At 41.6% G+C, this 12,157-nt stretch overlaps 1 protein-coding gene across 3 annotated transcripts in view; it reads left to right on the top strand.

The window, feature by feature from the left end:
• The window catches only part of LOC144577990 (uncharacterized), a 206,605-nt gene extending 196,349 nt beyond the window's left edge, over positions 1-10,256 (top strand). For 2 of the 3 annotated variants that reach the window (XM_078339246.1, XM_078339245.1), the window contains 2 exons: positions 1,361-1,412; positions 6,046-10,256. In XM_078339246.1, coding sequence (XP_078195372.1) covers positions 1,361-1,412; positions 6,046-6,319 — 326 coding nt within the window. In that variant the 3' untranslated portion in view covers positions 6,320-10,256. Of the gene's footprint in view, positions 1-1,360; positions 1,413-1,579; positions 1,641-6,045 lie in introns of all 3 variants that reach the window. The other variant, XR_013522902.1, reaches the window with a different exon arrangement.
• Positions 10,257-12,157: the final 1,901 nt, after the last annotated feature.

The following is a 12,157-nucleotide window of genomic DNA, read 5'->3' as shown; positions in this document are numbered from 1 at the left end:
CTGTTTAATTCTCAGCTTGTCTTTGAAATAACCTGCTGACCCCAAGGAGAACAGAAGGTAAGCACTAGGCTTATCCCACCTCAGACCGAACAGGAACTGGCTTGAGTCTATATATGGGGCAAGAGAAGGCAAAACGCCGGAGAAAAGACGCTTTAGGATGAAACGTGTGTGTTAGATGCAACTTGAGTTACTAGTTTTGTGTTGCTGGAAAACATTTTTGAAATATTCTAGATCTCAGTTTCTTCTTTTGTAAAACAGGGATAATTACATATAGCTCTGCAAGTGTGGTGTAGATTATAAGACTCAATGCTCATTGCTTCTTCAGCCTCATAGTACACACTCAGTTAATGGTGGTTCAATAATTTTCCTTATCTGTATAAGACATCTGAGTTTTCCCACAATGGACCCATTCCCCTTCTCTATTACAGTGTCTAATATTCTGGAAAAGCACTCCCAGCCCACTCAGTCATTGTGTCGCAGGTAGAGCTGACATCACCCCTGGCTCCAGGGAAAGGTTCCTAATCCCAGCTCAGTCATCGATAACAATCTCTTTTACCACAATTGGTTCAGGATGGGCCTGTAACCCAAGCTGCAAATCAATGAGATACAGTTACAGAACTTCTGTATGACTTCTGGAACAGAGAAGGTCTCTTTCCATTTCTCTAGAAGCTGGAATCCTGTAAGCATGGAGCTTGTAGGAGCTTCTGCACTCCGGCCCTGCTGCTCCTACCAGTGTCATCAGGACATAGCGGATAATTAAGCAAATGCAATAAAGACGAAAGTTGAGGAACAGAAACTGATCCTGTCGACATTGTCTGACCAACTGGAGCTAGCCTTACTCAAAACTAAATAAAAAGCTTTTCCTTTGAATGAGCCACAAACAGCCACTTCCTGACCCCTCTTTAAAAGCTGGCTTGAGTTGGGTTCTGTTATTTGCAATCAAAAGAGATTTGATCAAGATCCTTTCCTGCCTTCTGCTTTTCAAAATTTGAAGGTTTTGTGAACCCTTCCTCAGAGAAGATCAATTTGTGTCAAGAATGGTCCATTCAGTTGCCCACGAGGGCCAAATGGTTAATATTTACTGGGAGCACTTTTCAGGCTGGGGCCGGATGCGAATGTTCACCAAAATGGAGACAAACACACAGGGCGCTTGATAAAGCGCAATGTGAATTAACGCCAGCCGCCCAGTACAGCTCGATCTGAAGGCTGAGGTAGCAAAAGTTAATGAAGACCGATATGCAGTTCGACTTGTCTCTTTACTCTTTATTCCTAACTAGTATTGGAGGAATCTTTATTTTATTTATCATGTACTCTTTTTCAATTCTAAATCTTTCCCTTTCTCCCTCTCTCTTGCTTTAAGGAAAACCGGCTACCAGGCACACCGCTTCTGTTCTGCTGTTTTTATTATTGTGGTAAGGACATTTAACATGAAATCTAGTCTTGTAACAAATTTTGAAGTGGACAAGATTATATCATTAACTGCAGGCATGATGTGCAGCAGATCTCTAGGACATATTCATCTTGCAAAAGTGAAACTGTATCTGCTGAAAGGCAATCCCCTATTTCTTTTTTCTTCTAGACTCTGGCAACCAAAATTTTACTTGATGGTACTATAAATGTGACTATTTTGGATATTTCATGTAAGTGGAATCATGCAATATTTGCTCTTCTAATATTTCATTTAGCATAACGTCTTCCAGGTTCATCCACATTGTTGCATATTGCAGGGTTTCTTCTTTTTCAAGGTTTGCACAATATTCCATTATATGTATATGTAAATACACACACACAGACATGCACACGCATGTGCGCGCGCACACACACACACACACACCATTTTCTTTATCCATTTATCCAGCAATGGGCATTTAGGTTGTTTCCACATCTTGGCTATTGTGAATAATGCAGTGAATATGAGAGTGCAAATATCTCTTTGAGAAACTGATTCCAGTTTTTTGGAAAAATACCTAGAAATGGAATTCCTAGAATATGGTATCCTATTTTTAATTTTTTGAGAAGCCGTCATACTTTCCATAGCAGATGAAACATTTTGCATTCCCACTAACAATATACAAAACGTCTCATTCATTTCTCCATGTCTTTGCCAACACTTGCTACCTTTTACCTTTTTTTTTTAATGGCCACTGTAATAAGTGTAAGTTGATATCTTATCTGGTTTTGATTTCTACTTCCTTCATGGTTAGGGATGATAAACCTCTTTTCATACACCTGTTGGCCATCTATATGTCACTGGCTTGATCTCAGCTCACTGCAACCTCCGCCTTCTAGGTTCAAGCAATTCTCCTCCTTCAGCTTCCCGAGTAGCTGGGATTACAGGCACCCACCACTACACCTGGCTAATTTTTAATATTTTTAGTAAAGACAGGATTTCATCATGTTGGCCAGGCTGATTTTGAACTCCTGACCTCAGGTGATCCACTCGCCTCAGCCTCCCAAAGTGCTGGAATTACAGGCGTGAGCCACTGTGCCCAGCCTTTTTGCTCATTTTTCCTTGGGTTATTTGTTTTTGTTATTAAGTTATAGAAGTTCCTTACATATTTTAAAAGCTAACTTCTTAGCAGATATATGGTTTACATTGTAAATATTTTCTTCCATGCCTTAGGTTGCCTTTCACTCTGTTACTTGTTTGCTTTCCTGTGTAGAAGCTTTTTAGTTTGTACCACTTGCTAATCTTTGCTTTTGTTGCCAGTGATTTTGGTATCATATTTGAGAAATTACTGCCAAGACCAATGTTATAAAGCTTTTCCCGTGTTTTCTTCCAGGAATTTTGAAGTTCGGGTCTATCTTTAAGTCTTTAATTCATTTTAAGTTGATTCTGGTGTATGGAGTAAGAAAAGAGCAGAGTTTTCTCAACAGCATTTGTTGAATAGAGTATCTTTTCTTTCCCCATTTTGTATTCTTAGCACATTGGTCAAAGATCAGTTAACTGTATACACATGGGTTTATTCCTGGGCTTTCTATTCTGTTCCATTGTCATCTCTCTCTCTCTCTCTCTCTCTCTCTCTCTCTCTCTCTCTCTCTCTCCTTTTCTTTCTTTCTCTCTCTCTTTTTAACAAGGTCTCACTCCACTGCCCAGGCTGGAGTGCAGTGGTGCAATTATGACTCACGGCAGCCTCCACCTCCTAGGCTCAAGTGATCCTCCTGCCTCAGCTTCCTGAGTAGTTTTAGGAGCATACACCATAACCAAGTGGGGTTTATTCTTGAAATGTATGAATTGTCTAACATCCAAAAATTAATTAATGTGATACAATGATACAGCACATTAATAGAATGAAGAAATCATATGATCATCTTAATGGATGAAGAAAAATCACTTGGCTGAATTCAACACTGCTTCATGATAAAAATTCTCTCAGCAAACTAGGACCAGAAGGATTTTAAGTCACCATGTTGAAGGCCATATGTGAAAAGCTGACATCATACTCTTTTTTCTTCTACCTCTGTAATAAAATTCCTTGGCAAGCTGACATTATACTCAATGGAAAAGCTGAAAACTTTCCCTGCAGAATAGGGAACAAGGCAAGGATGCCCCCTCTAGTTGTTTCTCTTCAACATAGAACTGGAAGTCCTAGCCAGAGCAATTAGGCAAGAAATAGAAATAAAGTCATCTAAATTGGAAAGGGAGGAGTAAAACTTTCTGTTTACAGATGACACGATCTTATAATTAGAAAGCCCTAAAGACTTAACACACACACATAAACAAAACAGAACTAATTAAAAAATTCAGTAAAATTGCAGGACACTGAATCAATGTACAAAAGTCAGCTGTATTTCTATACACTAACAATAAACTATCCAAAAACAAATGTAAAAATATTCCATTTATGATAGCATCAAAAAAGATAAAATACTTAGGAATAAACTTAATCAAGTAGGTGAAAGATTTAAACACTGAAAACAGTAGAAGAATGATGAAAGAAATTAAACAAGATACAAATGAGTGGAAAGATATTCTGTGTTAATGGATTGGAAGACTTAGTATTATTAAAATGTCTATGGATTCAATGCAATACTTATAAAAATGCCAGAGCAATCTACAGATTCAATGCAATACCTATAAAAATGCCAATGGCATATTTTCCATAAATAGAAAAAACAATTCTAAAGTTCATATGGAGTCACAGAAGAGCCCACATAGCCAAAACAACCTTGAGAAAGAAAAACTAAGTTAGAGGCATTATACTTCATAATTTGAAACTGTTTCACAAAGCTACAATAATTAAAACTGTGTCATTTTAATATTCTCTTCTTATAGTTAGAACAGAAGTGCTTAGAAAAATGAGATATGATTTCACTTCTTATGGTAAAGCTCTGTGATTTCACATATATATGCATATATATATGTGAAATCAGAATATATATACACACACACACATATATTTTCTATCAGAACCATGTTTTCAAATCACTCAATCCCTTTTCATTTTAGACTGACTAATTATATAGTAGTTACTGTTCACAGTTAGAGTACTACTTATATATTACTCTTAAGAATTCATTTCAAGTATTCTGAAAAGGCCTTATTTTGTTTCTTAATATACAATTGACACAGTTGCATCCACTTACATTGGATCACTGATATAATACACTTACATATACAACTAAACAAAATACAGGGGCTTTAAAATTTATGAAATCTATTTTATATTGTAATGTAGGTATATGTCTATTTGAGGATGAATATTATTAATTATGAGTGTTTTCATTTGTGAATAACATGAAACCTAACCAAGGATTAAACAACACCCACGTCCCCCCTCCCCATTTAGAAGTGTGTTGTTAGGCTGGGTGCGGTGTCTCACGCTGTAATCCCAGTGTTTTGGGAGGCTGAAGTGGGCAGATCACCTGAGGTTGGGAGTTCAAGAAGACCAGCCTGACCAACATGGAGAAAACCTGTCTCTACTAAAAATACAAAATTAGCTGGGCATGATGGCGCATGCCTGTAATCCCAGCAACTCAGGAAGCTGAAGCAAGAGAATTGCTTGAACCTGGGAGGCAGAGGTTGCAGTGAGCCGAGATCGTGCCTGGGCAACAAAAGCGAAACTCCATCTCAAAAAAAAAAAAAGTATGTTGTTGGTTCAGCTGCTGTGTATTGCAGTCAAAGACTATGCATCTTTTAATCCCACTATCCTCAGCAGGTTTGATTTGCCTATTCATATTTATTACCTAATAAATGCAAAATGGTTGCTGCAGCTCCGGATGCCACGTCTGTGTCCAAGGAGAAAGAATGGGGAAGAAAGAGCTCCAGCAACCTTCCCCTTTAATCAGGAAAGCAAAACCTTTCTGAAAAGTTTTTATCTTTTTCCAGAAAACAGGGTCCTATGGCAAAGAGAGGATCAATCATGATCCATCACTTGGGGGTAGGCGTATGGCTACCCAGAATAAAATTGAGTCCTGTTAGAGAAGAGGAATAGTGGAGGGGGCTGCTGAGTAAGCAACTAACAGTGCTTCATGCACCCACTCTTGAATAAAGAAGGTTCATTTTTACAGGCTAAAAGGCATACACATGTGTATGTGTATTCTTACATATTCCTAAATATCAATATAAAACAAATATTTACAAATTAATGGTGGCTCAAGCCTATAATCCCAGCACTTTGGGAGGCCGAGGCAGGTGGATCACGAGGTCAAGAGATCGAGACCATCCTGGTCAACATGGTGAAACCCCGTCTCTACTAAAAATGCAAACAAAATTAGCTGGGCATGGTGGCATGTGCCTGTAATCCCAGCTACTCAGGAGGCTGAGGCAGGAGAATTGCCTGAATCCAGGAGGCGGAGGTTGTGGTGAGCCGAGGTTGCACCATTGCACTCCAGCCTGGATAACAAGAGCGAAACTCCATCTCAGAAAAAAAAAAAATAGGTAAAGTGTTTAGAATAGTGCCTATTACTGAGTAGGTGCCATAGAAAGATTTACAATCATTATTTTTATTGTTAGGTATCTATATATTTATATGTGTATTACAGTTTTCTAAAAGTACTTCTTTTCCTCTCCACAATGATTACATCTCTTCTTTCTAACTCCAGGGTTACAAGCTGGAAAAGGGGAGAAATGAATCATGCTACGATTCCCAGAGATGCCCTTTGTGAGGTAGGCACTTCATGTGGACTCTCTACAAGGGCACATGCATGGGTCCAAGATATGTATCCCTTAGCTATGGCCCGTATTCCAGCTTGTAGGCTTTTGCTAAGGACGTCCCCCTCACCAGTGACCAGCTCTGGTCCAGACTCCTGGTTACATCCTTCAGTGTCCACAAACCCACAGAGTGCTCCATGGTGGGAGCACAGCTTTTCCTGCTGATTCCTCATCTTGGCCCTGGCATTTCTCCAAATTTTGTTCTCGCTCTACTCAAATAGGCATGAAGCAGGGGCAGATGAGGAAGTATGATGTTCAACCATCCTGTAACCAAAGAACAAAGTGCTACATGGTAATCATTGCACATGCCTCCAGTCTCTACTGGGGATGCCTCAGAGTCATCCTTTCATGTCGTGAAATGAGGAGCAACCCTTCGGCTCCTGTTGTGGAGGGGAAGGGAATAAACACACCCACATACACAACATTGTCCTGCTGTTATCCTGGAATTCCAGCTCTTCCCCATCTGCTTATATAGAATGAAGGTTTGGGGGTTTCAGCCTCCCCTTGATAGCCTGAAGGGGTGTGCAGCCTCCTAATGCTCTCATTTCCCTTTAGAATGTGGGCGACTAGAGGCCACTTTGCCATTTGCTTTGAGTTTTAGTAGCTAATTCTGGGTCAACAGTGAAAGTCCCATTTGATATCCTGCTACTCCTATTACTTTAACCTAATTAGATATTATATAAGTTGATAAAATGTGTATGTACGAGAAAATAGAGCAGTGTCTCCATAAAAACGAAGTGAAATTAGTTGGAGAAGCTTGAAAAAGCAGTTATTTAAAAATGCTGTGCCATCAGATGTATGTGAGGTTATACTAAGTGGAGGGAAAATAACAGTAAAAATGGGAAGTGATTGTGCACTCGCATTGTGTAAAAGGAAGTGATTGTGCACTCACATTGTGTAAAAAGGGGAAGTGATTGTGCACTCACATTGTGTATAAAGGGAAGTGATTGTGCACTCGCATTGTGTTAAAAGGGGAAGTGATTGTGCACTCACATTGTGTATAAAGGGAAGTGATTGTGCACTCGCATTGTGTAAAAAGGGGAAGTGATTGTGCACTCACATTGTGTATAAAGGGAAGTGATTGTGCACTCACATTGTGTAAAAAGGGGAAGTGATTGTGCACTCACATTGTGTAAAAAGGGGAAGTGATTGTGCACTCGCATTGTGTAAAAAGGGGAAGTGATTGTGCACTCGCATTGTGTAAAAAGGGAAGTGATTGTGCACTCGCATTGTGTAAAATGGGAAGTGATTGTTCACTCACCTTGTTTCATGTGTTTCTTGACATTCTCATCCCATTTTAAAAGTTTTTAAACTAGAAATGAAATGTAAAAGTGGCTCATAAGAGAAGATTGGGATATCCAATTTGCAGAACGGTGTGGGCCCTACGGCAAAAGGCAAACAAATATGCAGTCATATGTTTTGGGTTGAAACAAAAGCTTTAGGATATGTATATTTCATTTCTAAAAGATTTCTCTAACCATCTTTTCTACTAGCTGTTTCTAATCATTCTGGATAACAGGGCTTTAAAGCAGCTCATAGTACCAGCTGCCAGCCTCCAGGCACCCTTGCAGACAATCTCCCAGCCAGGGAAGAATGTAGAGCAGACTCCCATCTTTCTCACCAAGCCCCCTTCCCTCCTCCTCTCCTTCTTCCTTGGACTATCATTATTCCCTAGCAATTATCGAGTTTTCAGCCTCCTTTTGCATCTCAGGATTCCTGCATCTGCTTCTGTTGCTGGGAGGGGGAGATGGAAAACTGCAAAGGCGAAGTGACATAGGGGGAAGACTTGAGAACCATCTGCCTTGATTTTTTTTTTTTTTTTTTTTGAAATGGAGTCTCACTCTGTTGCCCAGGCTGGAGTACAGTGGTGCAATCTTGGCTTACTACAACCTCTGGCTCCCAGGTTCAAGTGATTCTCCAGCCTCAGCCTTGTGGGTAGCTGGAACTACAGGCACCCTCCACAATGCCCAGCTAATTTGTTTTGTATTTTTAGTAGAGACAGGTTTTCACCATGTTGGCCAGGCTGGTCTTGAACTCCTGACCTATGGTGATCTGCCTGCCCCAGCCTCCCCAAGTGCTGGGATAACAGGCTTGAGCCATGACAGCTGGCCACCGTCTTGCCTTTTTATCCCAGTTTTTTCCAACGGCCTGGAGTAGTGAAATGAAACTGGATGTCTATTCCTGTGACAGTTAATACTGCACCAACAGTCCTCACCCAGGCTGTGTGTGAGATCTACCGTAATCTTTTAATTGATATGCATGCCTGTCCTGTCTCTTTCCTACCACACATAGACCTTTCTATGAATATTGATTGAATGCACCTTGCTCAGTTATGCTTTTTTGAAGCCACTAGGTTTTATCTTCTTACCAAAAGGAATAGGGAGACAGAGAATCTGCTACCTATCTACCTACTTACCTAGCCATGTACCTGTATCTGTTTGTCTATCTATCTGTCTGTCTATCAGTGGCACTTGTTGCTAGGACCAGCCTTAACTATGGTGTGAGTACTCAGTGGCTCTCCCAATTCCTGGGATGTGCCAGGAATCATATTCCATAAAATGTTGTGCCTGGCACATAGTGAATGTGTGATAAATGCATATTGTTTTCACTCTCCATGTGTGAATGTTGTAATGTCCAGCAGATGATAATTTGATTCAATCTGTAATTGGAGTTTTGTCCTTTAGCCAACCTCAACTTCTGATGCCTTCCTGTGCTTTAGTCTGTGTCTTTCCAAATTTATTCCCTAACTCCAGGCCTGTTCTGATTTCTGATATCAGAACTTTCTTTTTTTTCCTGGCCTTGGGTCCTCCTAGAGAGGAATGGAGAGCTTGATTCCTCTGCTTTACCCTGAATATGGACACATAAAAAATAACAAACACGACTGCCCTCTCTGCCTCTCTCTTCCATTCTTCTTCTCTCTAGCCCAAGAAGCTTTTGAGACAAACTCAGAATTTTCAAAACATCATCAAATAAAAAAGGCAACCCACACATCTGTGGCGCGTATTAACAATAGCATCCACCTGGGGTGGATATTGGACCATGCTTGGAAGTAGTGCTGGTGACACCCACAGCAGGAAGTTGAAAGCAGCTTCTATCCCATCACTCCAGTTTCTTCTTCAACAGCCCAGAACACTCAGCTCTTGGTTCATTGAGGCTGTAAGTATTTTTTGTCTAATTCCCTGCTGGACCCATTTTGTCTTTTCTTTGTCAGAAGGTTTACAGGCTTCAAAAAGCAGAGATGGTGTGTGTTTTAGGTTTCAGTGGTACCTGCTGCCAGGACCAGCCTTAACGACGGTGTGAGTACTCGGCACCTCTCCCAAATCCTGGGATGTGCCAGGTGCTGATCTCCACACTATTAAAGAAATAAGGGAGGGTACCCACCTCTATCTGATGCAGCACAAAGGACTTCACAAAACTCACAAGTTCTTGAATGCTCTTGCCCCTGCCTACCATTCCGTCTTCCTCTCAACACTCCTCATTCTGCTCCCTCCACCCCTAGTTCTTTGCCCATTGCACTGCACTCCAGCAACAAGGACATTTTTGCAGGTCCCAGGACAAGCCTCACTGTCTCTTGCCTTAGGATCTTCCCTTTGCCTAGAATGCTCTCCTCTCTTCTAGCATACCTTCTCATCCCATTCTCAGTCTTCTGAAAACTCCTACTTACTATTCAAGTCTCAGTTTAGATGTTGCTTTTCCCAGAAATCTTTCCCTCTACCTCAAAGACTTAAACCCTGCCAAGGAGTCATGCTTTTTGCAAAGCACCTTTCACAGCATCCTGTGGTATTTAATTATCTTTTCATGTGTTGATCGCTATAATTTCCATGAAATTAGGAATGATCTTAGCCATTATATCGCCATGGCACATATTAGGAGCACAAGAAAAATTCATGCAATAATTGACTGTGAATTTTAAAAAGCTTCAACTAAACCTGAACAAGGCTCATGCTAGGCACCCACCCCAATTTAGATCCAACTCAGGAGACTGGTAACAACCTAGCGCCCAGGAGAAGACTTTTAAAATCCATGCAGAGGACACTTTTCAGCTTCAGTGAGGCTGTGCATGCAAAGAGAGGTTTCTCTTAAGGGACCACTTACCCATCCAAGAAGGGGGTCCGAAGCCAGGGAGGAAGAAAGCGCCATAAGGGTGACCACTGCCTGGATTTAGCACTGTAACAAGAGGAGAGAGAAAGAAACACACCTCATCCCTACAGGAGTATTAGGGCTTCAAGACGGCATATTTTAGGGAATTAAGAAATCTAATCAGCTTGGTGCACTAAGAGGGAATCTGCAAACTCCCGGGTGTGGAAGAAAGCCGAAGTATCCTCAGGGAAATCCTAATTAAAGCACAGCCGATTACAATTCCTCTGAAAAAGGAAAATGAAAGGACTGAGAAACATCTGCTATGGTTTCATGAAGGACTGCTCAAGGATGCAGAGTGTGGGAAAAAGAAATTCTTGACAGCACGGATGAGGCACAGAGCATGTTTGTTCTCCATGGGGCAAAGCTGGTGGGATGGGTCCTGACAACACAGAGGCAGAGATTTAGGATTGTTTTAGACTATGGGGCAAAATAGAAGAGGCCAAGGTTTGGTGGGCATGAAAGAGAAAGGGGGCACATCCTCCTTGTCCCTGTGCAGACAAGAATGGCCCAGTGACCCTGCTGAGCTCTTTCCAGGTTGTCTAGCAATCTGTGAGCTGGGCCTAAGGGCCCCTCATCCGATAGGTGACGCTATGCACGGTCTCCACTTCCCAAGGTCTCCAGGTGCTGGTGATCCTCAAATGATCATCCCTAGTGATCCTCAGAGCTCCTCAAAATACCCAGGCTTTGTCTTCTTGGTTCCAGAGTCCAAGATGTATATTTCTTTCTGAAAGGTCACTTTCATGCTCATCCCATGTAAAGGCAGAATAGGCCAGGCATTGTGGCTTATGCCTGTAATTCCAGCACTTTCAGAGGTCAAGATGGGCGGATCATTTGAGGCCAGAAATTTGAGACCAGTCTGGCCAACATGGTGAAAACCTGTCTCTACTAAAAATGCACATATTAGCTGTGCATGGTTACTTGGGGGGCTGAGGCATGAGTATCATTTGAACCTGGGAGGCAGAGGTTACAATGAGCTGAGATAATATCACTGCACTCCAGCCTGGGCAACAGAGCAAGACTCTCTTTAAAAGATGATTGCCCCAGGCTGGGCGCGGTGGCTCACGCCTGTAATCCCAGCACTTTGGGAGGCCGAGGTGGGTGGATCACAAGGTCAAGAGATCGAGACCATCCTGGTCAACATGGTGAAACCCCGTCTCTACTAAAAATACAAAAAATTAGCTGGGCATGGTGGCGCGTGCCTGTAATCCCAGCTACTCAGGAGGCTGAGGCAGGAGAATTGCCTGAACTTAGGAGGTGGAGGTTGCGGTGAGCCGAGATCACGCCATTGCACTCCAGCCTGGGTAACAAGAGCAAAACTCCGTCTCAAAAAAAAAAAAAAAAAAAAGACGATTGCCCCAGGACTTATTTCTGAAAAATTCAAGAAAAGAAGTTCAGATCTGACTAGAGTAAGTGCTCACATATCTTACATGTAATCCTGGAATTGCGGAGCTGGAAGAGAGCTCAGAGGTTGTACAGCCCGATCTCCTGCAAATATAGGAACAGAAAAATGTAAAAGCTCAGGTAAGATTTAAACACATTTGTAGGCAAGAGTCATATTAGAAATTTTAAAGGATGGTACAGGAAGTACACACTATTGGTATGCAGAGAACCAAGTGCTGACCATGGCCTGGGGGGAGTCCACAAAGCCTTTGGGAGGCAGCAGGGATTAGGGTAGTTTCTGAAGGCCAAATTTTAAAGGTGAACAGCAGCCAGGAGAAGAAAGAGAAAGGCAGAACAGGACAACTCTGGGGACTGCCTGGAGAAAGAACACCCTTAGACAGTGGTGTTCAGAAACATGAATGGAGCTCACTCAATGGTGTATTTATGTCTCCAAATGTTCCAGTAATCTGATTCAGTGTAACT

The sequence above is a fragment of the Callithrix jacchus genome, chromosome 1 (genome assembly GCF_049354715.1).
Source record: "Callithrix jacchus isolate 240 chromosome 1, calJac240_pri, whole genome shotgun sequence".
In the NCBI taxonomy this organism is placed as follows: Eukaryota; Metazoa; Chordata; class Mammalia; order Primates; family Cebidae; genus Callithrix; species Callithrix jacchus.
The sequence above is the reverse complement of the archived record's forward strand: the minus strand, read 5'-3'. Positions and strand labels throughout refer to the sequence as shown.